This window comes from Pteropus alecto, unplaced genomic scaffold, assembly GCF_000325575.1.
Source record: "Pteropus alecto unplaced genomic scaffold, ASM32557v1 scaffold3, whole genome shotgun sequence".
NCBI lineage: Eukaryota > Metazoa > Chordata > Mammalia > Chiroptera > Pteropodidae > Pteropus > Pteropus alecto.
In genome coordinates, this window is record NW_006442484.1 from 65,128,431 (window position 1) to 65,154,516 (window position 26,086).

General features: G+C 34.8%; 2 protein-coding genes across 8 annotated transcripts in view; one reads left to right on the top strand and one right to left on the bottom strand.

Moving 5' to 3' along the window:
- Positions 1 to 6,013: 6,013 nt before the first annotated feature.
- WDR12 (WD repeat domain 12) lies at positions 6,014 to 25,727 on the bottom strand. 3 transcript variants are annotated; one of them, XM_025039451.1, is made up of 14 exons: positions 25,571 to 25,727; positions 24,424 to 24,485; positions 21,818 to 21,912; positions 19,185 to 19,279; positions 18,214 to 18,320; positions 17,225 to 17,340; positions 16,641 to 16,795; positions 15,301 to 15,346; positions 13,536 to 13,621; positions 9,462 to 9,602; positions 9,232 to 9,337; positions 8,931 to 9,063; positions 7,182 to 7,254; positions 6,014 to 6,384 (listed from the first exon to the last, which is right to left on the bottom strand). In XM_025039451.1, the coding sequence occupies exons 2-14, from the start codon at positions 24,462 to 24,464 to the stop codon at positions 6,307 to 6,309; spliced, it is 1,272 nt and encodes a 423-aa protein (XP_024895219.1). In that variant the 5' UTR covers positions 24,465 to 24,485; positions 25,571 to 25,727; the 3' UTR covers positions 6,014 to 6,306. The 3 variants fall into 3 exon arrangements, with proteins under 3 accessions (XP_024895219.1, XP_015452171.1, XP_006921430.1); XM_015596685.2 differs by lacking the exon at positions 25,571 to 25,727 and adding an exon at positions 25,226 to 25,444; XM_006921368.3 differs by lacking the exon at positions 25,571 to 25,727 and adding an exon at positions 24,988 to 25,204.
- Positions 25,275 to 26,086, top strand: part of CARF (calcium responsive transcription factor) — a 56,192-nt gene continuing 55,380 nt past the window's right edge. For 4 of the 5 annotated variants that reach the window (XR_003042935.1, XR_003042934.1, XM_015596683.2 and 1 more), the window contains exon 1: positions 25,275 to 25,336. The gene's annotated coding sequence lies outside the window, so the exon portion shown is untranslated. The remainder of the gene's footprint in view (positions 25,337 to 26,086) is intronic. The other variant, XM_025039449.1, reaches the window with a different exon arrangement.

The following is a 26,086-nucleotide window of genomic DNA, read 5'->3' on the forward strand; positions in this document are numbered from 1 at the left end:
ACCAGGCGGCCTGGCGCGCGCGATGCCGCGACGCCCTCCGCGCCTCGGCCGGGGCGCCGGGTTCACGCCCCTCCTGCCCAACTCGACCGGGTCTCCGCTCTCGTCCGTCCTCTGCTGAACACGGAGCCTCTCTGCTCGTCCTTTCTCTGCGTCCTCGTTACTTAACAAAGCGAAATGACAAGACACCAAACCGGTCGGAACATCAGTTCATGGAACTGAGTGTGAGACCTCTGAAGAATGGTTAGGTGGAAGGAATTCTCGGCTTCCTTTTCTGAGCCCTTCGCTCAACTGCCCTCCGCCTCCTCGGAGCCCCCGCTGCACCTGCCCGGCCCTCCGGTGCCTCCCCTGCGAGGCTATAAGCTTCTGAGCTGTCGTCATTCCAGGGTCCTCAGGAACTTCTGAATACCAGTACCAGCACGCGGGAAGTGTTCACGTGCTGTATTTAACTTTCTTTAAAGGCTTAAAGAGGATTAGGTTTTAACAACTGTTAATAATGACTTCAAATGCGCATAATTTGTCATAAACGAGTCTTTAAGAGCAAAAGGTAAAATTTGAGCCTAAAAACCTCAGAAAAAAATTGGATATAAGGCAAAAGAAAAACTTATTGGTGGAAAATAAATTCGAAGTGCTTCCTTTTAAAAGTGACTCAAAAAATATCAAGTTTCCTAAAATTTTACAAAATATTAATTATAACTGTGACGTATAGGCTAGCAAGGAAAGAAGCCTACTAAGTGATAAAGTCTGTAAAATCATGAAAGACATAAAGATGGGGTGATATTCCAGAATATTGTTTAAAGTACTTACCTTAAAAACCTGGAAAAAAGGTAGTTTATAATAGGAAAACGGGTAGGGTATACTACAGAATTAATTCGAACTGAAAATACTCTGATGTCTTTAGACCTAGAATTCTTACCCTGAGAATGATGGGATATCAAGGAACAATACCTGAAATAATATGCAAAATTTTAATTTTTGTTTGTTTTTTAAAGAATCCACAGTTTTCCTCAGATTCTCAAATTCAGATCCTTAAAAAGGTAGAAATTACCATTTGGCAAATTTGATTGTTGTACTTTCTCAGGTCTTTCCTGACTCAGTCATGGAAAATTTGGTGCCCTTCCTAAGGGCATACCTCTACTTTCACTAAACAGCCATCCTGTATTGTAATTATTTACCTGTCTGTTCCTCATCAGAGACTGAGCTCCTCCAAAATAAAAACCTTATGCTTTTCTGTAGCCTTATCTCTTCGCACAGTGCCTAATACATATTATATTCTGCATGTTTATTCAATCAATAAATGAACAGAAACAAAGATAGCTAATTGACAACGGAAGGATACAGGATAAAATATCTAAAAAGAACTCAACACCTTTTCCCCAAAGAATAAATAGTAATCGAAATGTCTTTCAAAGTGTTACTGCACGATAGCACCATTTCTTGGGAAATTTTAGAAAATGCTTTTTCCAACAGGATGAAATTTAACTCGAGTATATTAAACAAATAGCTTCTTCAGTTCAATCTGAAGCAGACAAAGTTCCCCCAAGGAACACCAGGAAGTCAGAGTAGTGACTCTGGGCCAGGTCTGTTGGTTTTACTTGGGAAAATTACCAAAATATACACAATGTCTCCAAGCCACCATAAAATATAGTTATACATAATCCCTTTTCTTTCACAGGTCACTAAGAAAAGTGTGCAAGTAGGGGCACAGTGGAGGAATGGTTTCAGCAAACAAGGTAGAGCTAACACACCTCCAGGGCAGGAATCAGGTCTTACTTATGGTATTCAGTAAATGTTAGTGGAATAAATTAATAATCTTCTATTAGCTGTTGGACAGCTAAGAAAAAATTTAAATGGCTTGTACTAGTCCCTTACAAATGAGGCAGCTGCAATAGCTAAAATTTAGTGTTTCATAAAAAAATCTGTTTTAGAAAACAAAAGGATTTAACACCATTAAAATACTTTTATATGGATTTCATTTAGAAGTAAAAAATTTATAAAACTTATTTAATTTTCTAACAACATATTAACATTTATCCTAGTATAAACAGTGTTTTCCTTCATTGTAGCCTTCTACAATCTAACTAGAAAAGACTGTTAAATGGCTTGGAATGTGGGGTTCCACAAATCTGGGATGCCAACCTAAAGTCCTCATGTCTTTGGACAGCAATGATCTTTTCTTTAATTTTTGCACTAAGTAAACTTCTGCATAGTCTCACCAATAAAACCCCAATTGATATTAGAAAACATATTAAGAATTCTACCCTTTTGCACTGTTTTACTCTTATTAAGGATTAGGGATCTACTGAACCTGATGTCATGGAAATAGTTCCATTTCTTCAAGGTGTTCCACTTTCTTTGTAATCTGATCTTATCAAGGAAGTCAGAAGAATCAGGTCAGTGGCAGTCAGTGAAATTACATATGGAGAGCTATCTTCTCAGGTGCCCACACTAGTAGTTACTTACATATGGCACGCTAAACATGTTCTCTCTCCCATACTGCAGTTTTGTTTTTCAAGTAAGACTAGAATTAGAAACAGTATTATTAAAGCAATTTTTAAAAAATGTGAAATGTTACAGACATATAAAAAAGTATTTCCACCCTCTGAAGTAACTACTGAAATTAATTTGGTATTAATAAGTACCAGACATGTTCTTTATACTTTTACTAAGTATACATAAAATTGTCTGACATGTTTCTAATCTTTGTATCAGATCGTACCTAACAAGATCATTTCTCCAGAGCCTTTATTACTTAGAGGCATGTCTCCCATCTCTGCCACTAATTAGCTGTATACCTTCACACTAGGTATTTAACCTGTCTGGGTTGTGGTTTCCCACAAAATAGTTGCTCTTTTGCATGACTTAAGAATTAGCAGAATATATACATACTAGTTAAAAGGTTGAGCTCTAGATTCAGATAAATCCAAATTCCAATCCTGACGGTGTTTACTGGCTGCATGAAATCTGGTCAAATAACTTGACCTCTGTAACATATATATTCTTCTTCTTTGACATACAGATCATTTAGTACCTATGCCAGAAGATTGTTATGGTGAGATAGTTATTTTTGCCATTTTTATAGACACTGCCAGAAAATAACTTCATCAAACCTTCGAATCAATAACTAATAATAGAACATAGATAGCCAACCTAAATTCTATTAAACAAACCAACCAAAAAATCCTTTCTACTAAGTTAAAGATATATTGGGTTTATATAACAAAATAATAATTAACATTGTTAATGCTTGATAACTGTAAGTCTATGATAGTCAAAAAATGTCAGTATTAAAGTGACTAAAAGTTCCAGCTGTTTTTATACCTGGCAGTTTCTGATTAGGAAAGTTTAAATATCATTTGCCTAATGAAACCTGATTCCAATTAGTGGCTTCTTAATTGAATATTTCTTGCACATACATAGTCCAAAAATGTCCTATCTTCCCTTTAAGAATAGGGGCTATAGTAGTATATATCAAAGATTAATATTTTTCTCTACATGAGCAACTGACTTCAAAACCAGACTACATCAAAAGGATTTTTGTGCACAGATATCATGGTTATTTGATATTCCCAGATTGCATTTGTTTTGTTTTACAGGGTTGTTCAATTATGTATATTTTATATCAATTTAAACTGTCATTTGTTCTTTCTCCCTGATGCTAAGCATTCCAATATATTATTACGTATTGTTGACAATAGTTCCAAAATGGTCATTCTAAATTTAGAAGGATATGACAAAGCAAATACTGGTCATCTACTCATAGAAAATGTTTTTAAAATGTTTTTCTACATTCTACATAGAATAAAAATCTTAAGTGTCTACCTTAACAATCTCTAGGTGATCATCACAGCCATTTTCAGTTTCCAATATAAAAAGATCATGTTTTAGATAAGATCTGAAAGGCAGCTGTTTAAAAAACAGAATTGAAACCTCTTAGCGTGTGAAGAAATATTGCTTCACACTTCTCACAGTATGTATGAGCTATCATTTCTGATGCTTCTGTGCTACTCACTCTGCCAGAAATAACCTGCATCTCCATCTTCTCCAATTATCTGTCCAAACCTGGCTCAAACGTTTTTTCTATGTCTTTCTTGACAGCTAACTTGCTTCCCACCAAAACTAATTGCTTCTCTCTCTATTGCTCTACCTTATATTTACATCCTTCTCTGAACTTGTTTTAACTAATTTTTAAATGAGCATATCCCATGTGAGAGTGTGATCTTTTTAAAGGTAGTGTCCACGTCTTATACATTTTCCCCCCTTTCCTCCACCCCAGCAAAGACCTTGGTAGATGGTAGAAGTTCAGCCTTCTTCCTTGAACTTTTTCAGCAATTAGGCATACTTTGAGCCGAAGTTTAAAATTAGGTTTATTGTTAAACAGTAAGAAAAGGAATTTCTTTAAACTTTGGTGAGGTGAGAGCAAGTATTAACTTGTTTATGAACTGCATTATTATGGCAAGACAGCATAAATAACCCTGTACTGGCTGGCAGGTCCTTAACACACTGCACTCTTTGGTTCCTAACTTTTCCTAGTCCTGGGAGAGCAGCTCCACTCATTTCTCCAAGTAAGTCTTAGGATAAGTAAATTCAGATAAAGCCCCGTCTCTGGTGTAACTAAAATGGATGAATACAGACCACTGAAAAGGAGACTTTTACTTTTGAAGAAAAGGTAGAGGGTAGGAAGCAGCAATATGTTTTAGGAGGACTGTGTCTTCTAGGCTTCTACTGGCTTCCTGTTTGAGTTACCCAAGGAAAGAAGTTTGGCACGCATCAGTCAGATAATCATTCTCCAAGAGACTTCGTCACTCTTGTTACTTACATCCATCCCAAGGGAGAATGCCTGAACCAGGAATCTATCCTGCTTGGAAACCAGAGTTGAGAATAGGTAAGAAACCAGAACTTGATGCCACTTCTTTCTTTGTCCTTTATCTAATAAATAGGACTCTTTACCTTTACTTTAGTCACCTAGTGTATGCGTACAGCCCAGGTTGGGTGAGTTAAGAAAGGTAAATAACTCTGCTTGTAAGGCTCATTCAGGGACCATCTGTAACAGGAATATAAATTTATCTCTGTCCTCTGAAAATTAGATTTTCAGAAACTACAGATATGGTGAAATTTAGACCACACTGCACTAAATGAGAAAAACAAAGACTTTAGGTATGAATTTTCCAGTTACCTTTATTCACTTTTGGGGAATTAAAATACACTGTTTTAAGAGATGATATAACTGAAACTCTAGCTCTTGGTCTATGTGAGTATGACGACCATATTATAGGGACGGAAGGAGCCTAGATCCCTAAGGAATGTGGAACAAAATCACTACTCCAGACCTGGACTGCTACACGCGAGAGAACTAAATTCCCTCCTGGTTTAATACACTGTTGATTTGTCTCTTCATTGCAGCCAAGTATAGCTCTTCTGTTCTGGACCTCTGCGACAGAAACCTCACGTGAGATATACTGTGTTAGAGTCTAGTAATGAGACCAAACTAATTTTCCATATATTACTAAGAAGCTGAAGTGTTCTGCTTGAGTAATATCAATCCATTAAGATGGAAGTCACATTTTAAGAAACACTTACTTTAAATAGTTGGTATATAACATGTGAATTTAGATAAATGCTAATGATATATAATCTGTAAAATGTTTAGATCTAATACTGACTGAAAGATTTTGCCTAAAGAATCTTTTATCTACGTGAAAGAATAAGTATGGTAGAGATTCCTGGTTACCATAAATCTGTATGTAGTTTCTAAAGAATTCTGCCATAGCTTTAATACAAAGTACTTTCCTAAAATATTTTAACACATGCTTAATAAATTGGCAACATCTACATTTTTTAATGTTCTGCATACCTAGAAAGTCTTATTATAGTTAGACATCACTAATTTTACCAAAATCAAACATATTTCTAATTTTTTCTCTATTAAAATTTATTAGATTTTTTAAGATGCTTTTTTTAAAACAGCTAACTTTAAAAAGTTAAGTTTCTCCATCAGAAATAAAAATCTGGACAATTATTGTATTTTTAATATATGCTTTTATAGCATTTCAAAAGCAAATCTTAATTCAAACCAATACCTCCAAAAAGAAATGAAAAACTCAGTTTAATTTCAAGGGTTTGCATAAGATAGAGAATGCAGGTCCTGTTTTATGTTTTATAAACATAAACTGTTATATAATAAATAGAGAAGAAAGAAAAAGACAGTGATAACTATTATCAAGGGTGATCTGCACTGATGTAACCTGAGGATTCTCTATCAATCACATTTATAGAAAGAATCTTTGTAGTCAAATTTATCATTCACTTTCATGCCCCCACATGGGAGGTGGTAGGTGAGTATCTGTAGGAATACAATTTATTGTCTGCTCCTCCACTCAGAAGTAACTGCATAAAGAGAAAAAAAACACAAACAGAAGTAAATACAGTTATTTCATATAATAGCTAAACCTAAGTAAATACTGATGATTCTGATTATAGAAAAAATTATGGATGAGCAGTTAATGTGCTTTGGGAATACTTAAATGGACCAATTACATCAATTTTCACTACTATATTGCAATACAGTATATTAAAATTTTAAAAGTGATCATTTGAATTCAGTGAAGGCATAATATGCTATTGTATTTTCTATGAAACATTTGCCAAGAAACGTAATAAAATTAAAAAGTTTGAAGGGTAATATAGTTTTACCCATTTAAGTTTTCAAAGGACAGTATATTAATTATGGGGAAATGGACATTACAAATTATTTAAGTAGTCCTAGGAGCCATAACTGAAAAGAATTCTCAGGCAATAAAAGCTTACATATGTGCATAAAGATAATTAAATTGTAATTCCTGAAACATATTTTATAAACTAAATTTATTATACAAGATTTTTCTAAATAGGAAATACTTCGATCCAATAATTGCTAGTCTAAAGTAGCAAGTTTATGGAGTTAAAACATTTCATTAAAATAATCATGAGAAAAAAAACTTCAGAATTTTCAAATTTAATATTCCTAATATTAAAGGACAAATTTGTTTCTTCTTTGAGATGTGAAATTTTATGAATAATATTAAGAAACTTAGAATACAGAATTATAAATATCAGATATAATGACACTATTAACTCCACAAACACAAATACCAGGTTAATTCTAATATATTTTCCTCTTTACCAAATAACTAATAAATCCTTACCCCTGTGTCTGTCCAGTCTACACTCAGAACTTTGTCTTCATGAGCAGCCAAATCATAGAGAGGCGCCTTACAACTAAAAGACAAAAATATTAGCATGTTAAATGCATTTTATAGTATTAAAACAAACCTATGAATAATCATACTTTTCTAAAAACTTTACAGCATTTATCATCTTTGCCCCAATAACCACTTATTATTAAAATTCTGAGTATTTACTTGACCACCTCTCATGTTTTTCTTATATCATTAGCAGACAACAAAGATTTACAACAAACAAATACAAGGAAAAATGCTATTTATAAAACAGTATTTATAATTAGGCCCATTTTCATACTTCCTTGATTACCTTTACCCCCACATTATAGCTTTATATACACTTTAGCTACCCATCTATCTGCTGATAACTCCCAAATTTATATCTTTTGCCAAAACTCCTCCCCAAGTTTGATATGTACATCCAACTGGCCAATAGCTGGATGTCTATGAGCATTACAAATTTAAACCAACCAAGGCAAAACTTTTGTCCTCACAAACCTCTTTTTCTACTCTTTCTCATCATAGTAAATGGTACCACTAACTATCCAATTGCTCAGGCAGAAAATACGGGCATTATCCTAGATTCTTATCTCCATATTCAATTCATGAGCCAATCTTGCCAAAGAGCTATCTTCAAAATATACCAAAAATCCAACCACTCATCTCTAATGCTACCCCCCAAGTCCAAATAACCATTCTTTCTCTTGAATTACAATAGCCTCTCTGCTTTTATTCTTGTTCCCCTGCTCAAAAACCTCTAAAGCCTTCCTCATCACACTTAGAATGAAACCTAAATTCCTTACCGTGGCCTATAAGTTCCTGCTCAATAAAACCACTGTCTGCCTCATGTCCTGCTACTCTCCTCCTTACTTTACTCCACTCCAACACTGGTTCTCTTGCTATTTTGTAAATATGCCATGATTTTCCCCACCTTATCCACCTTTCCCTCTGCCATGATCTGTGCATGACTCATACCTTCACATGGTTCAATTCACTACCAGGATATCATTTTCAAAGACAGGCTTTTCCCAAAAAAGCATCCCTTTACTCTGCTTTACTCTCATCACAGCACTTACTACTATTATCAGACACTATATGCTAATTGCTAATAAACTATCCAATTGAAATGTATATAACTTCTAGATATTAACAAATCATGCATAAGGTAGCATAAGGATGTTAGAAAGCAGATTTAATGTAAAAAAGAAATTTGGTCAATGCCTCCCCATTCTACTTGTAAAAATATGTAAATAAATTGTGTATGCATTTTATTGGGGGCACTCTACATATACTAGTATTGTAGCACTAGCCCATGAGTAAGAAAGAAAACTTTAATATTCGGTTATCTTTAAAAATATGCATTTTTATTTAACTTTCTATTAACATATGATTTATTAGAGACCACTGGCCTCTGCTTCTATAGTTATCATATTTATTTTAAGGTTCAGGATAATTTTTCTAAGCTTTCTCCTGTTTTATATAACGAGGTTGAATACATGAATTTTATAAACTTGTGGATTTTTTTTCTTTTTTGAAGATAAACTACCACAATTAAATTCTTTCAGATTGCAAAAAGCAACATATTAACATAATTTCTTTGATCCCTGCTTTTCTTTATGATATCAATATTTATCATTTCAGTGTCCACTTCATTTTCTCTGCACACAACAGGGAACTGACGTATTTCTCTTGTGGATCATAAATAGTACTTACCTTCTTGTATCCCACAGCTTGACAATGTTATCTAAAGAACCTGAAATCAGCTGCTGCTCATGGGTAGGAGACCACTTTACGGCTGTGACCCAGCCTGTGTGTGAAGTTAGAGACAGTGACACCAAAGAACCATCTGAACAAAGCAAAAAAGTTAATGATTACCAAACTTGAGAAAAGTAGACAGAACAAATTAAAAAAAAAAAAACTTGTAGAAAATCATCTTTTTGTACACATCTTTAGTGAGAAGAGAAACTGATGATATTTAAACATATTTTTCCCTCCAGTGGTTTACATAACTTACCTTTACTCCGGGGATCCCACAGTCTGATATGCCTATCTGAGCTTCCAGATGCTAAACGTTTACAAAGTGGAGAATAGGAGATACAATTAAACACTTTATTTCCTGTCTGGGGGAAAAAAAAAAGGAAAGAACATTAACCATGGGAAAGGGGATAAAAGTAATCACCTCTACAAGTTTATCACTTTAAAGCTCAAAATTAATCAGAGAACCACTGAATTTATAAGTCTTACCAAAGTTGACTTAAGATTGCCAGACTCAACATCCCATACTCTAATTGTGTGGTCCCAAGATGCACTGCAGATTTCTTCGGCATCTGACCACAGAACCGAGGAAATTGCTTCCTTGTGGCCAGAGAGGGTCACTATGGGTGTCTAAAAATGAAAAGCACCCAAAATGGAAAGCATTTTTAGTTTAGAGTAATTTAAACAATAACAATAATTATTACTTCTGAAGCCTAATGCCAGATATTTTGTCAGATGCTTTGGCTTTCATATCTTGCCTTACTTTTCCTCTTTACAGTGATCCTCCAAGACAGATATTTCTGTATTTATTTTATGAATAAAGATACTAAAGCTGAGAAGGATAACTTGCTCAAGGTCATACAGCTTATAAGTGGCAGATTTAAATTTGAACCCAAATATTATTCCAAAGTCTGTAGTTTTGTACTATATTCTGCAACTTCCTCATCTGTTCTACTTTTCATATTGAGAAGTATTAATATTAACACTAACTTAATTCTTTCAGTTGTCAAATATATGTAGAAGTTAGTAGAAAAAGCTTGAGGTCAGATCTAGGTTTGAGTCAACGTGCTGCCATTTGCTACATGACTCTTCTAGGTAAATTAATTTTAATAGGTTATTCTTACCACCTTATTTTCTCAGCATCCAATCTTTAAATAATGTCCATGGCTCATTTATTAAGACTCCAAAATCTGTACTGTTTCTCTCAAATTAAAATCCCCATACAGGGCCTGTCCTAAATATAAGGAACATGTGAGAGATGGGAGAAATTCTAAAATGAGATAGTTTATCTACTTTTGTAACTTTGTTATGTTTAGTCTTCTTAAATATTATTACCTTGTCTGTAAAATGAGATCAGAGATCAGCAGTTTTTTGGTAAAGGTCCAAAAAGTAAATATTTTAGCTTTTCCAAGCCACATATAATCTATTGCATAATCTTGTTTTTTAAAACCCCTTTAAAATGTAAAAATCATTCTTAGCATTCCATAGTCCAAAAATAGGCCATAGCCAAATCAGGTGTTGGGTTATAGTTTGCCAACTCCTGGCTCAAATGATCCCTAAAGTCTCTACTCCAGCTTTAAAATTTTCCTGAAAGAGGTAAAAAATTCTGATACACTAATTTTGATAGCAGTTTTATTCATGATTGTCAAACTGGAAACATCCTAAATGTCCTAAAACTGGTAAATAATTACACAAACTGTTGTATATCCATACAATAGAATACTATTATTCAGCTTTTAAAAGGAATAAATCATGATACTCAATGACATGAATCTTTCTCACCAACCCCCAAAAAAATTGGGGTAGGGAGGACAAATCTCAAACACATTATGCTACATGTGAGAAAAAGCTGGATTGAAAAGTATGTATACTATGTGATTCCACTTATATAATATTCTAGAAAAGAAAAATTAAAGAAATGGAGAACAGATCAGTGGTTGCAGGGGACAGAAGTAGAGCGGAAGGGATAACTATCACGAGCAACATAAGTTTTAGGGCAGCAGTCCCCAACCTTTGTGGCACCAGGGACTGGTGCTCCTACGAGAATCTAATACTTGAAGATCTGAGGTGGAGCTGAGGCGGTGACGCTAGTGCTGGGGAGCGGCCGCAAACACAGATGAAGTTTCGCTGGCTCACCTGCCTCTCCCTTCTGCTGTATGGCCCGGTTCCTACCAGGCCACGGACAGGTACTAGTCCGTAGCCCAGGGACTGAGACCCCCTGTTTTAAGGAATGACGAACTATTCTGTATCTTGATTATGTAGTAGTTACATACTCTATACATTTATGAAAATTCAAAACCAATACATCAGAAAGAGTAAATGTTCCTAAATGTAAAATTTTTTGAAAAGGCAGAAAAGTCACCTTTGGCATTGTTACTACAAACAAACTCCAGTAGAATAGCACTGAAGAGAAAAAAAGTAATTTTGAGAGAAAAGGGAAAACACCTTACTGTATGTTAATGTATGAAACAAATGACAAATTAACTGATCAGTAGCATTAGTCATATTAATACAAATCACGTAATAGAAATCCAAAGAGAAGATAATATTTTTGATATTTGTCTTATCAATTTGGATTTAAAAATCTAACTTTTTCTATTATTTCTAATTGCAGCACAAGTTTCACCTCAGATAGCACTTCAAAGGTTTCCAGCATAACCTATGAGAAAGCGAATATATTATGATTTCTCTCAAATAAAACAAACAATATATGCAAGCTTATAAAAATAAGAGTTATCAGTACGGCACTGAATGGGAGAAAATACATAATATATATATATCTAGCAAAGACTTTGAAACCAGAATACCTAAACAACTTAGAAAAAACAGGCAATACTTTATTTAAAAAATGGGCTGGAAACATGAAGAGGTATTTCATAATTAGATATCAACCGGCTGGGACTTAAATTCCACTACACAAGTTATAGTGTTAACAAACTGACCGTATCAAGTACTGTTAAGGATGTAGAGTAACTTTGACTCTCATACATTGTCAGTGCGAGTATAAATTGATATAACCACTTGGGAAAACTTTTTGGCAGTTCTAACATTCAAAAAGCTGAACTTGTGCATACCCTGTGACCCTACAATTCTACATATGCAGAAATGACTGCATATGTACACCAAAAGACAAGTATAAGAACTTTCATAGCAACTTTATTTACGGTGGCCAAAACTGCAAACAACCTTAATGTCCATCAAAAGAAGAATGGATAAATTCTGGTATATTCATTTGATGGAATACTATGTATTAATGAAAAGAACCCTTACATGCAGCAGCATGGATAAAACCACACAGGTTTTATACAAAGTTTCAAAATAGGTGAAACTAATCTAAGATGATATTAAGTCACAAGAGTGATTACCTTTAGGGGCTACTGACTGGCAGGGAGATTAGAGGGAGTCTTCTAGGGTGTTGGTAATTTTCAATGTTTTGTTTTGGATAGTGATTACTTGGGTTATACGGAAGTGTAAAAATTTGTTGAGCTGTACACTTAACTACATGTATGCCAAACTTCAATTAAAAGAAAGGTTAAAAAAAGCGACCTTTTACATAAAGAATTTTTATAATTCAAGCAATCTTCTCAGATATATAATTTAAAGGTTGATCAGGGATGTGTATCAGTAAATTACCACTGGTACAATATCCAACTGGCAAGATGTTTACAGCTTTAATTTGTCCTACCAGACCCAGTGATAAAGAAGCTGAGCTGCTACCAGATCATTCTTCTTGTAATTCAGCAGTCCATGTTTAAACGTATTAAGAAATTATAAGTAACTACTTTCAGTTAGAACCAGCAAGTGCTATTGTTTATTGTATTTTACATGAGTTTGATAAATCATTTATGATCACACTTTATTCCTCATTTTCAATAATTTTTATAAGATACTCTATTACTGGTCACTACAAGAAATAACGTGCAAATGCTGGATTTACTGCACATTCATTATAGCTATAGAAAATAAATGAAAAATGTTTTCTTAAACATGACTCAGTTTTGTTCTTCTCATTAAATATGTTAATATAGGTCAGATCATATTATGACAAATATCTTCCTAACTTAATAGAATAAGAACATAGATAAAATTTCTGAGTTTGTTTAATTGGATCTAGTAGCTAAATCATGGACTCAAAACCCCAATTAAACTTTTGGTTTCTAGTGATTTAGGAGATACAACTAGCATCCCTAGTAAGAATTACATCCTCAGTTTATGAAACAATCAATATTATTAAACAGTCAGGTAATGAGATGCTTCACTTAATTTTAGTGCAAGCTTTAACAATGGAAAGATTCTACTTCAAAATGCACCACAAGATCAAATAGCTAAATAATCAACCCACCAATCTGTAATCCTGATTCAATGCTACAATATTCAATGACTCATAAATGTAGCACAGTACAGCAGTATTTATAATAAAAATTTACAAATCTAGTGAAAGATAGCCTAATTACAGTTGAAGCAGCAAGAAAAAAGGAAATTTAAATAGGAAAGATATTAAATCACCATACATTTGTCAACACGAACCTAAGCCAAGTATAGTCAGTTCTCACAAATACTTACCCTTGTCAGTCCCAATTGCTCTGTTTTCTGCTTCTTTCTCGGTCGATTTGTAGATTCCTCCATTTCATCTTCTTCCTCTGTAGGGACTGTATCATAGACATTTAGATTTGCTATTTTAAAAATTTATGGTAAATATTAATTTCAAACAGTCTCAAAGAATTCTTACATTTCTGGGTATATACGTTTTCCATATTATCTCAATTGACTAGGGAATAGATACTTCTACTAATACATAAAAACAATTACATGGGTTACCAATCTTCTAAAAGGAGAAAGCAAAAAGTTAAAGTACATTAAAATCCTAGAACCTAACTAGTTTGATATCTTGATATGTCTTTATAAGATCATAATGATCATCTTGATAAGATCATTATGAATATTCATTACTTTATTACATCTATGAAAAATTGCTTACTTCTAACTGTAGGAGTTCTGACCAGATTGTATTAATATTATGAAGATGGGAGTGCCACAAGGTAAACACATGTTAAAAGGACACACATTCCAGCCATGTTTATTCTTCTTATTTTACTTTTCTAACAGTGAATTAAAAGTGTTTCATAGATAATTATTCTTTGCTTTTTTAAAAAAAAACCTGTTATACATCATTTGGCCAGGTAGCAAACCTAGATGGAAAACCATGTATGTTAATGTTTTGTAACTATTTTATGACTATTACATAGTTTTTCCCAAACCAGACTACAAGCACTGTAAGGGTAACAACATACTATATGTATCTCATTTACCTAGAACTATCAAAAAATAAAATATTCCACAAAGGGAAAAATTTCTCAACAAACCACTTTCTGCTTCAAAACTGTTTAAGCATTTTTGGAAAATCTACTAAAATGAATGATCATCTTTTCTGTCATCTTACACATAATTTCTTAAAACTCTAAGCTTTTCCTGATTCCCCAACTCTGTGTGAACTGTATTTAGGGTACTACACTGTATTAAAGCAATTACCTCAGAAGTAACAGAGGTATTCTGATCTATTTATCTGTGCTATAAATAATTCTATAATACTACTACTTTAGACTTTAAATATCCATGAGTTTCTCCTTTTCTCTCAGTATCTTCTTACTACTATAAATGTGCCTTCCTCTAAGAGTTTTTCTTCCGTCTGCTCAATTGTTCCTTCTAATATATGTTTTCAAAGCAAGAAGTTTTGGTAAAATTTTATTAAAAGTTTGTTTTTAAGTAAACCAGCTTAACTAAGAAATTTTCCTAACAGTAAAGTTTATCAAAATTACTCAGAAGATATTTTTGTTTATTTCCAGGTTCCTGAATAAGGGAACTTGGAGAAAATGTTGTTGACACTTGCAGCAATTCAGTGACATTGTCCAATAAATAAGGAGATGGTTCAGGGTCACCAAACCCTGGGCTGCAGACCCGTAACAGTCCGTGGCCAGTTAAGAACCGGAACACACAGCACGAGGTGAGTGGCGGGAGTGTCAGCAAAGCTTTATCTGTATTTGCAGCCGCCCCCCAGCGCTGGCATCACTGCATCAGCTCCACCTCAGATCATCAGGCATTAGATTCTCATAGAAGCACTGGTTCCTGGTGCCAAAAAGGCTGAGGACCACTGGTGTAGAAAAACATTTTGAAACACAAAGAAATACACTAATGTTTCTCTACACTATGCTCCTTTGTGTCCTAAAAAGCTCTAGTACATTTTTATGGCAAAATATGGGTTAAAACGCACTTTCACTGAGATTCTTGAAATATCATTAATAAGTCATAGTAAAAGAAATATGTGATTTACCTGCAGACCAGATCTTTAGCATCTTATCCCAGGAGCCACTGCAAAACTAAACAGATTTATATGAAGGGTTAAAGAGTATGTACTATAATCCATATTATTTGCCCTATTTTTCCTATTTAACTTAAAACCTTTACTTTGCTCTGAAATCCTTATTAGTGTAATGTCATCTGCCTATTTTCCTAGTCTCCTGAAAGTTGTTCCCTCAATCTTATGGCAACTGAAAGAGCTGCCATTCCTATATGGCCCTGTGCCCTGGCCATGGTTGCTTAGATCAAGTTGGACATCTGATCTACACTGTGCCAATAGGTCTCTTTCTCCTTCTGGATGCTTTTTTTGAGAATTTGTGTTCCAGAGAGTTGAAGTTAGTCTTTTTCCAGGGGCAGATAGTACAGTTGTAAAGCCTGGTAATATGGAAAACCAGGTTTTATTGCTTTGTGGAGAAAGTCAGTTTGAGGTAAGTGAGAATAGAGTCAACTTGGTTAGACAAGAGAGGGAGGGGAGTGCTAGCTACATTCAGGCCTCTACTCCTTGATTCCTGAGACCCAAATGCATCATCACCCTGCTTGTGATGTGTTTATGCCTTACTTGGATCTCACGCTCTCTAAATTGAAAAAAGTTCAAGATGAGTTCCTATCTTTTATAGCTAAAAGACAGGGTGCAGTTAATTCACTTAAGTTTGAACGTGACAACACGTAAACTTTTCTCTATAACTCAATAATCTTAAACCTTTACCTTTGACTGCACAAAAGTCCTCTGTTATGCTAACTGGCAAAGAAATGCTAAAGAAACACTCTTAAATACAGAATACCTCATTGCTGGTTAGGGAATTTTCAAATGGTAAGAGAGTTTGTAACCCCTTAGAAGTCAAATACAGTGGTGCCCTTAGGTTTGTTTCCTTTTAACTAATTTTTACCATTTTGTCATGATAAAGAGCAGATCAGCAATAATAGTAAAACAACCTCTATAAACATTAATCTTAGTGTATGCTAAGGCTTATTAGGTGACCAACTAGACATTTTCAATTAATGGCAGCACTGTGAGTAGCTGAAAGATTGAAAATGTCAATCACTATAATTTGAGAAGGTTACATAAAGAAATTGCTTGTTTACCTATTTCTTAAAATGTCTGCAATTTATATAAAGTTCTAAACCGGAGATACCTAGACTGAGGAATTGAATTTGTCTTTTATTGTATGAGTATTTACTTTTTGGTTTGAAATCGTATTTTTTAGTTACCCGTTGTTATGAAAGTAGGCCAATCATAATGAATATAAGTAGAAACATTTTTTTTGTATAAGAAGTTCAAAGCCTAGTTCAAAGTACGAATAACACGTTACTTACTTTGGTTCCTGTGCTATCAACGGCTATAGAATCTACACTTCCAGCATGACCTCTGCAGCAGTGCAGGGCTTTCACTTTGTTTCTCTCTATATTCCACTCCCATAGGAGTATAGTCTGATCCATAGAGGCACTCAGTAGTAGGCAAGACAAATTGTCTGAAGAAAAACACAAGAATAAGAAACAAGTTAATACAAAAATTTAAAATACATCGTGTTCTGAAACTGAAGAACTGAATTTGTTGTTGATAAAAATGTTAAAAAGATAAAAGAGCTTACATGGCCAACTTTGAAAAAGAAGCTACCTTATAAAGGGCAGATTTATCAAAATAAAATATATAAATTTAACACACTCAATATGAACTTGAAAATGTGTATTATCTGATATAATTTTAGTAAGGTCTCACTTCTTCTAACATAAATTTTTTATATAATCTTTTTCTTCTTTAGCAGTGTATTTTTGTAAAACCTCAAAATGACAGAGGCATGAGACATTTCCTATCCCATTTATATTCTGCCCCAGCACTGAAAATGGCTTATTTCCAATTCCCCGTTCAGGATTCCTCTCCGTTTTGGCAGAGCCCTTACCTTTTTTCACCCAGGCCACATCTTTTACAACGTCTGTATGTCCCGCAATTGTCATTATTGACTTTCCTTCCAAGGACCAGATCCGAGAAGTCTTATCATAAGAACCAGTCAAAATCCTATGAGGAGAAAAAAATCCTATGAAATATAAAAAGCATCTTTTTCAAACCCTGAAATTAGTTATGACAAAAAAAAAAAAAAAAAAAAAAACCTTGAGGATTATACTTTTAAATTCTTCTTTCATATGAGGATTAAAATTTCAAAACACACTACAGTAGATCAGAAGATGTTGTTATATTTGGCTTTTCCTGACCTGCTAAAAATAAAAATGTAACCAAGAAACCCTAGATTTCCTTTTCATTATTGTAAACATTACAACTCTCAGGAAAGCTAAGTAAATTGCTTGTAAAGCCAACAGTCCTTTGTATTACATCAGTGAAACAACATTAAATAGAAAAACCATAAAACCACTTAAGTAAAAGTAAAACCAGTAAAAACATTAACTGTGTGTAACAGCATTCTTTGAAAGTAAGCTCCCACTATATACCACTCTTGAAATATTTTTCTAAAAGTAAGGCCAGTGGGGGTTTGCTCTTAGCAATTCATATCTTCTTGATTCTAGTCTGCCCTTTTTAGCCCTAAAATAGCATAACCTGCATCTGTGGCTGTATAAGTATTTTTTTTCTCCTCTATAAAACAAATTATATCCTTAGTCTTAAAAGCAACATACTCAAATCAGTAAATGCCCTGACACTTGACCTATTCAGAATACAAATGTCACTACAACATCCTGACACAGAAAACTTATTAATAGATATGTTTCTTCTTGACTACACTGAATGTAAAGATCTTTGGCATGGCCACTGATACATGTATCACAAGTTATTTTTCAAAGAATAGAGAAATCAGAGAAGAATCTTCCCATATGCACTTAAAAAGATTGATGGAGGTGGCATAAGAAAATAGATACGAGGACATTTATCTGGTAATACCATTCCTCTGCCCCTTTGATTGAACTGATCCAGTCATCATGGAATAAGCATTGCTCTGGCTGAGGTGCAGTATACTTCTCCACATATTCTAGTTCCACAACCTCTTCCTAGTCACAGAGAGAAACCAGAAATCAGTCAGGTGGTGTAATTTTAAAGCGGTACATTATAAAGAACCCCCAGTTTAATATATCACCATCATGTACATCCCTTCATAACCTAGAAAATTTGGAGCCACACCAAAGGAGAAAAATTTTATTTATCTAACAGTGTGCTCTCAGAGTAATATTAAGAAATATTAATGACCTTAGAAAACTTATGCTAAAAGTAGGGGAAAAAAGATTATAAGCTTGAAATTACAAAATCAAAAAAAACATATTGTTAAATGAGTACTGAGCTTATGTTTAGGATGATGAAAAAGTTCTGGAAATGGATAGTGTTGATGACTGTGTAACATTGTGAATGTTGTTAATGCCACTGAATTGTACATTTAAGACTGGTTAAAATGATAAATTTTATGTATATTTTACTACAGGTCTGAAAATTGCCCCATAAGAGCAGTTATAAGTTATATTTTAAGTTATAAAAACAATATTTAAGGAAGTCTGAAAATTAGAGGAAGGGGGGGAAATCATTCTAAATCACAAACTGAACCTATGCATTTTTATACGTGCGCAATCATTTTGTACACCTTTATTAGTAGTAAACTTGCTTGCTATTCACTTTCTTGACAATTCTTCCACAAATATGAAGGTATTTTTCCGTATTCATTCATCTGCATTTTTTAATAATACACTCTCAGAAGAAAAAAGAGGATTTCAAAATTGAATATATAGAATCTGAAGTTCAAATTTCTAGGAAAACACAATAATCAAAAGGATCTTGGTTGTTACAGATTCAGGCTGATTCTAAGTGAAGATTTGCCTTTCTTATGTGATAATATCTTAACAGAGTAGGTAACCATTTGAACTTACTGATGAGATGTTTTCCAGTTCCATGTGTTTGACCAAGGGCATTCGCAGAAACTGGCCCTTGATAAGGAAATCAAACTCCACGTGTTTGTGGAACTCTAAAAAAAATAATAATAATAAAATAAAATCATCATTTTTAGAACTGAAGTGGTATTGGCAGAGGTATATGAGAGACCCCCAAAACAAACAGGTACCTATTATCCTAGTGTGGGCTCTCAGTTTCTCCAGAATTTCTTCATGGCATAGTTAGGCCATGTATTCCAGTATACTATGTGATTTTTAAGAACAGAAATACTTTGTTCTGTTGGTAGAATGCTTTTGTTGTTGGGGGTATACGTAGATTTTTTAGAAAAATTTTATTCTAAGGAAAATTTCAAGTATATAGATATGTAGATTATGCTGTAGCTATAAAAGTAGATGTAATATAATAAATCCCCATCACCACCGCACACTTTGACAATTACTAACTCACGGACAATCACCTATACTCCTCTACTAGTTTATTTTAAAGCAAATCTCAGATATGGTATCATTTCACCTGTAAGTGCTTTAGTATGTATCTCTAAAATATAAGAGAACTTAAAAAAAAGTCATATTAAAATACTTAATAATTATTCCTTTGAATATCAAACAGCCAATGTTCATGTGTCTTTATTTCATAAATATTTTTATAGTGAGCTTTTTAGAATCAGCATCTCAAGTCCAAATATTATATTTGATTAATATATTTTATTTAATCTTTAACAATTTCTTTTTTCCCCCTTGCCATTCATTTACTTGTTGAAAGAAACTGGGTCATCTGTCTTTTAATATTTCTTACATTATGGGTTTGTTTGATTATATTTGCGAAGTGCCCTTTAACATGTTCCTCTACTACCTATACATCTTGTACACAAAGCAGACCTAAATGCTTAATTAGATTTCAGGTATGGTTTTTTGGGAGTGGGGGGCAAGCTTACGGTAGTGTGTATTTCTTATTACATCACATCAGGAAGCATGTTATCTCATTGTATCTCTTTTTATGATAGTAAGATCCACCTCTGGGGCTCAGATAATGTTAATCTGATCCCATCCATCATGTTCTCTATCAGCCTTTTACCTAATTAACAATTTTAACAACTACTGAAATCATGACTTAAATCCATTATTTCATTTGGAGTTACAATATGTTAAAAATTCTTCATTCTTTGTGCATTTATTAAACATAATCCTTTTAAAAGAAGAGTTACCTCACTGATTATTTGGGTTGTTACTTTGGAAAACTCTGAAATCTGAAATTGCATCTTCAACTCAAGAGCAATGACTGACTCAGTTATTCAATTTATACAAAAAGACAAACCAATGTTCATCTACAAGTTTAGAAAATATACAACTATTTGGGTAACAACAAACAACCATATACCGGTATTGCAAAGCTTCTATTGCAAGAATTCTTATTCTCGTTCAGAGTTTTTCAATAGGTAGAATATATGACATTTTTGACATTTAGAAAAGTAATTATTCATCAGAATTTCTATATACTGATGACAGTAAAGACAAAAACCGATAGGAAATGCCTAACAATATTGCTGAATCAAGAATTACAACTTGCTAGCAATGAAGACTGCAGACTCTGTCTCCCCAAAAATAGTTGCTCAAAAACATCATCTCAACCTTAACAAAAAACTTATGGGATTATTTGAAGATGAAGAAGAAAATATTAGGCATTAGCTTATAAATCTCACCTCCCTATTCTTCCAAATTGTGTAGAATCAAAAGAGCTTTGAAGCATTAGAAATACCTGCCCAAAAATATGCTTGCTTCTAAATAGTGTCTCCTTTGACATATTTTGTTTTTAAAAATCACACTTTATGTTTTCAATTTTTCATGTTGAAATCTTCTATTTTATGTATAGTTTTACTTTTTTAAAAAAATATAGAATAAATCTTATAATAAACCTTCATATACCTATAACCCAACTCCAATGATCAATTTATGGCCAATCTTGTTTAATCAAAAATTTTCCATACATTATTCATATTAACTTTAGGGCTAATAAGTTATATTCGCACAGTATGTGTTTAATATTCATATCTTTATAAATGTTTTACTTCATATTCTTACATGTTAATGTTTATCCATTAGAAAATTTATCTAGTTTTCTAATAAATTCTAAATATTTATAAAATACCAGTATTTATGTTGACATGTTATTACACAACATAAATACTCACATGCTGATAATACCATTTGCTTTGTAGAAGTACAGCGAGTGGAGCCCAAGCACCAAGATGCTTGTTCTACGTCTACCCAACTCAGCCCTCTTTAGCACAATGTATTAATTATCTCAACATTACAACTATTAAACTAAAATCTTTATTCCTAAATCCCAACCACCTTATCTCCATGTTGTCTTAAAAACAGATTAAACTGAAATATTTTTTCCTAAACTCTTTTATTTCAAATTATTTTTCAAAGTATTAAGAACTGTAGCAGGCAAACCCATGTTATAATTTATAAAGTTTTCCATTATAAAATACATGCAGTTATTATAAAACAAGGCCAAAAAAAAAGGAAATAAAATTAAAATGTGATGTATTTTAGTGTAGATAGCGGTACTGTGCCCTCTCCTAACTTTTCAGAACATATATACGCACCATTTTTGGCCTCCAGCAATTTATTGATGATGTTACTAAGGTCAGCAATTTCAGAGGCTGCAGGGATTGAGAAGGGAACATCATCTACTGCATATCTATAAAAGAGAAATGAAAAGTCAAGATCAAGTCTACAGATATTTTAATGACTGTGAATTTATTCATTCAACAAACATTTACTGGTTATCTAATACATGCCAGACATTTTGCTACATGGGGTTAACAAAAAGGAATTTAAAGTGGTCTCTATTCTCAGAAAGAGTTAAAGTCTGATAATCAAATCCAATGAAACTATGTCATAAGTAATACATAAAATAAGAGAACAAAGAAGCCATAGGTCAATTCAATTAGAGAAAAGGATGAGAGAGCAAGGTCTGAAAGTAAGCATAAAAAAAGATCACTCTTAAGCTACATATAGAAAAACGAGCTTTTGTCACGTGAAAGAGGGGTAGACAAGAGGAAGAGGTGCAGGAAAGCAGGGAGTGAAGCAAAAACAATAGCTAAGAGTTAATTAAACTGCCCACTCAGCCTAGTCTAGAAGGTGTAATTTTGCTTTAAACAACGAACAAAGAAAAGACAGATAATAAGTATTGCTGAAGAATGTGGAGAAATTAAACCATTATTCATTGTTGGTGGGAAATGTAAAATGGCGCTGTTGCTTTGGAAACATTTGGTAATTCCTTAAAAAGTTAAAATATTGAATTACCATTTGACCCAGCAACTCCAAAGCTAAGTATTTACCCAAGAGAAATGAAAATATATGTACACACAAAAACACATATACAAATGTTCGTATCATCACTATTCATAATAGCCAAAATGTGGAAACAACCCAAATGTCCATCAACTGAACAATGGAAACAAAATGTAGTATATCCATGGATGATGCCTAAAGCCATTTACAAAGATCACGTTATACAATTCCACTTATATGAAATATTCAGAACAGACAAATCTATAGACACAGAAAGTAGATTAGCGGTTGCCTAGGGCTGGGGGACCAGAAGGCCTGAGTGTTAACAGCTAAAAGGTAATGAAAAATGTTCTAAAATTAAAGGTAGTGATGTCTGCGTAATTCTGCAAATATATTCAAAACCACTGAAATGGACACTTTAAACTTGTGAATTCAATTGTATGTGAATTATATTTCAAAGTTGTTACAAGAAAGAAAGAAAGGAGAGAGAGAGAGAGAAAGAAAGAGAGAGAGAGAGAGAGAGAGAGAGAGAGAGAAAGGAAGGAAGAGAGAAAGAAGACAGAAAGACAGACAGAAACACATGTTCAAATAGGTCTCTTTTTGCCACAACGGGAGTCTTTGGGGGAGGGGCTTCAGATCTTGTCAAAATGTAGATTCTAAAAAAGGAGGTCTGGGGTGGAGTCTGAGAATCTGCTTTTTCTAACAAGCTCCCAAGTTCTGCTGTTGCTGCTGGTTCTCAAACTACAATTTGAGTAGTAAGACTATAGTTATATATTTATCATGCCAAAAAAAGTAAGCAGTTATTTCGGTTCTCCAAAAGGTAAAAAAATCTAGAAACTAAAAATTTTCATTCTTTCATTTACCATTTGGGTCAGTAAAATGAGGGGTTGGGGAGAAGTAGCCTAATTCACATGCACACTTATGAATATATATGTAAATAATATACATATACATGAATAAAACTATTTTACTTCCTCATTTTATTGACCAGAACATATACATATTTTTGGAGAATCTAAAAGTATATACACACATCTACATATACATGGCGTTGGTTTATTTCATGGGTTAAAATGCAGTGGTATATTATTTCTTAAGAATTCACGTGCATCAACAATAATCTCAATAAAAATTTCGCTTGGAAAAAACAGTGGCTATGCTATTGCATCACATTTCTTAAGAAGTATTTAGACTAATTTTTAACTTATTTATAATATGATTTATGTGTACTTCAAGCAACAACACAAGAGAAGTGAATATGATTTACCAGGTCAATTCATAAAGCTACAAACGCACCACAAGGCAGAACATAATTACGTTTCAAATGAATGCTATAGACCTGGGGACTATTGGTAAAATGTTTATACATACATATATGTATACGTACACAGAGATGTGTATATATGTGTATACACACACACACACACGTAACTGAATACACAAATCTGTAACTGAATTGACTTTTCACACTTATCGAAAACCAGTTCTACTAAGCCCCTCTTTAAAGGTCCATTTCCTAACCTGGTTTAGGAAAGCATCGTCTATCACCTACTCAAAAAAATGAAGTGTTTTCAAAAACTTGTGAAACACCATTAACGCACAGCCTTTAACGACTTGATCCATTGTTCATTAATTATACAATGTAATTCATTTAGGAAACAAGCCTAAACCCTTTCAGGCCCTTCTACAGTTACAATTCAAATTATACAGAGCCTGAGAAGCTAGGCAGAAAGGAGGCAATAACGGGTCTCTGAGAAATCCTCGCAAGGTACCACTTCCTCTTGAGCGGAAAACACGCCAAACGGAGAGTCCAGGAAAAAAAAAGTGGGTGATGGTGGTGGCGAAAGTGAATACGGCAATGACAACCGAGGATCCCAGGCAGGGGAGAGGAAAAAAGGGGAACACGCTTACTTACTTCTTGTTGTCAGTGAAGAAGCGTGTCTGGAGCTGAGCCATGGCGGGGAGTACACACAAGACCTGCCGACGAAAACGTATGTTACCATACAACGGGCGCTCTTGTCCCTTAGGTCTACAAAAAACGGCAGCTCAAAATTACACTGCGCAGGTAAGCAGAAGCTGCAGTCCAAGACTGGGATTCCGCTTTCTTTCCTCGGGCCTCCTAAGCAAGAGACCACGAGGCTGCCCTTCTACGGAGGCCCAGCCCACAAACATCAACTACCTATTCCTAGATTTTAGGAATCATCGATTAGCAAAGCATAGTCTTAAAGACGGCGTATCCCTTTAATCTTTTTGGATTTCCTTTAGTATATTTAGGCCTGTGATCGAATAGGAAGACACAGAAAGGACCAATTCAAATCTGCTTCTCTCTCCCTTTTTTAAATTCAAGATGCTGTCTTTAGCCCCAATACTTCAACACAGTGCCTAGGTACTACAACCCCCAGACAGCAGCGCTTCTCAGACGCTGTAACCACTGGGAATTGTAGTCCTTTTTTGCCACGCTGCCCTCAGAATATCTTACTTGCGTTAACCTTCCGGACTCCAGCCAGATATTTATATTTCCTCTGTCTTCAGCTTTAATTTACTAAGCGGTTCTGGGTTTATTTTCCCACGCATATTCCCAATCAGAACCTCACTCTACTGAGATTTTTCATGGCCTCTCGTCTCTAGCTTCAGGCAGTAAAATCCAGACGGGAAGAGGGACTACAAAAAAAGAAGAAGAAGAAAAAAAAAAAAAACGAATCAGAAAGAGAACTAACGATGGTGGCCGATAGTGGTCCTATCTCATGGTACCGTGCTGCGCGCTCTCGGAGGGAGTGCGCCTGCGCATTGTGCTGGTCTCCATGGCGGGGCCTCGGAGCCAAGACGAGGTTGAGTAGACTCGTTTTGAATTTTCTCCCCTCTGCTCCAGCACTTTGTGGACTACCCTCCTTGCCCTGTAGGGCTCTCGGCGGTGGCAGGACTGGGGGAGTCGGAGGTTTGGCAGAGCTGTCTGCGCCGACGGACCGGACGCTACTTCCCAACCCCCCTTTCTTCCCCCTGCCTCCTCCCATCACCTCCTGACCCGCCAGGTCCCCGAGCGATTGCGGGCCCCCGCCCCTCACCGCAGCCGGGTCCTGCTGGCGCCTTCCGCGCCCTGCCAGGGGTCTTCTTCAGGACCCTCCTTGGCGAGGCCCACTACCCCCCGCCCGGGACAGGGTTGGCGGGCCCCGGGGAGGCAGGCTGGAGAAGGTGGAGGTTGGGAATCCTGAGGAGGGTTGCTGAGTACGAGAACGCGCCACCACCGCGGAGAAGGACCCGGACCCCTTGGGCGAGAGCGCCCAAAGTGTGGTCCTTCGCGCTGCCCCACGGCCCGCTTTTTATTTTTTCCTCTTTATATGCCCTTTTATGTCTTAAGTTTAGGAGGGGAAAAGCGTCCTCCCACACCTCTGGTTTTTGATTTTTTTTTTTTTTCTTTTTTTGGTCTTCAGGGTATCCAAAGGCCTATGTCTTATTCTCAGTGCCCGAAAATTATTCTAATTGAATTTAATTGTTTTTCTGAGGGAGGATGGGTGGAGAGAGATTATCTAGTTGTCAAAGTCACTTTTTAAGGCGTTCGCCAGAAAAGCACCAAGAGGGGG

What these genes read in the sequence shown, in the direction of transcription:
- WDR12 (XM_025039451.1), bottom strand. Translation starts at nt 24,464, where the DNA reads ATGGCTCAGCTCCAGACACGCTTCTTCACTGACAACAAGAA. An exon ending in AACTGGAAAACATCTCATCA is followed by an intron (nt 18,321 to 19,184) that starts GTAAGTTCAAAT and finishes CTCTGTGACTAG; the next exon opens with GAAGAGGTTGTGGAACTAGA. An exon ending in GTGGGATCCCCGGAGTAAAG is followed by an intron (nt 9,064 to 9,231) that starts GTAAGTTATGTA and finishes TGCTTTGTTCAG; the next exon opens with ATGGTTCTTTGGTGTCACTG.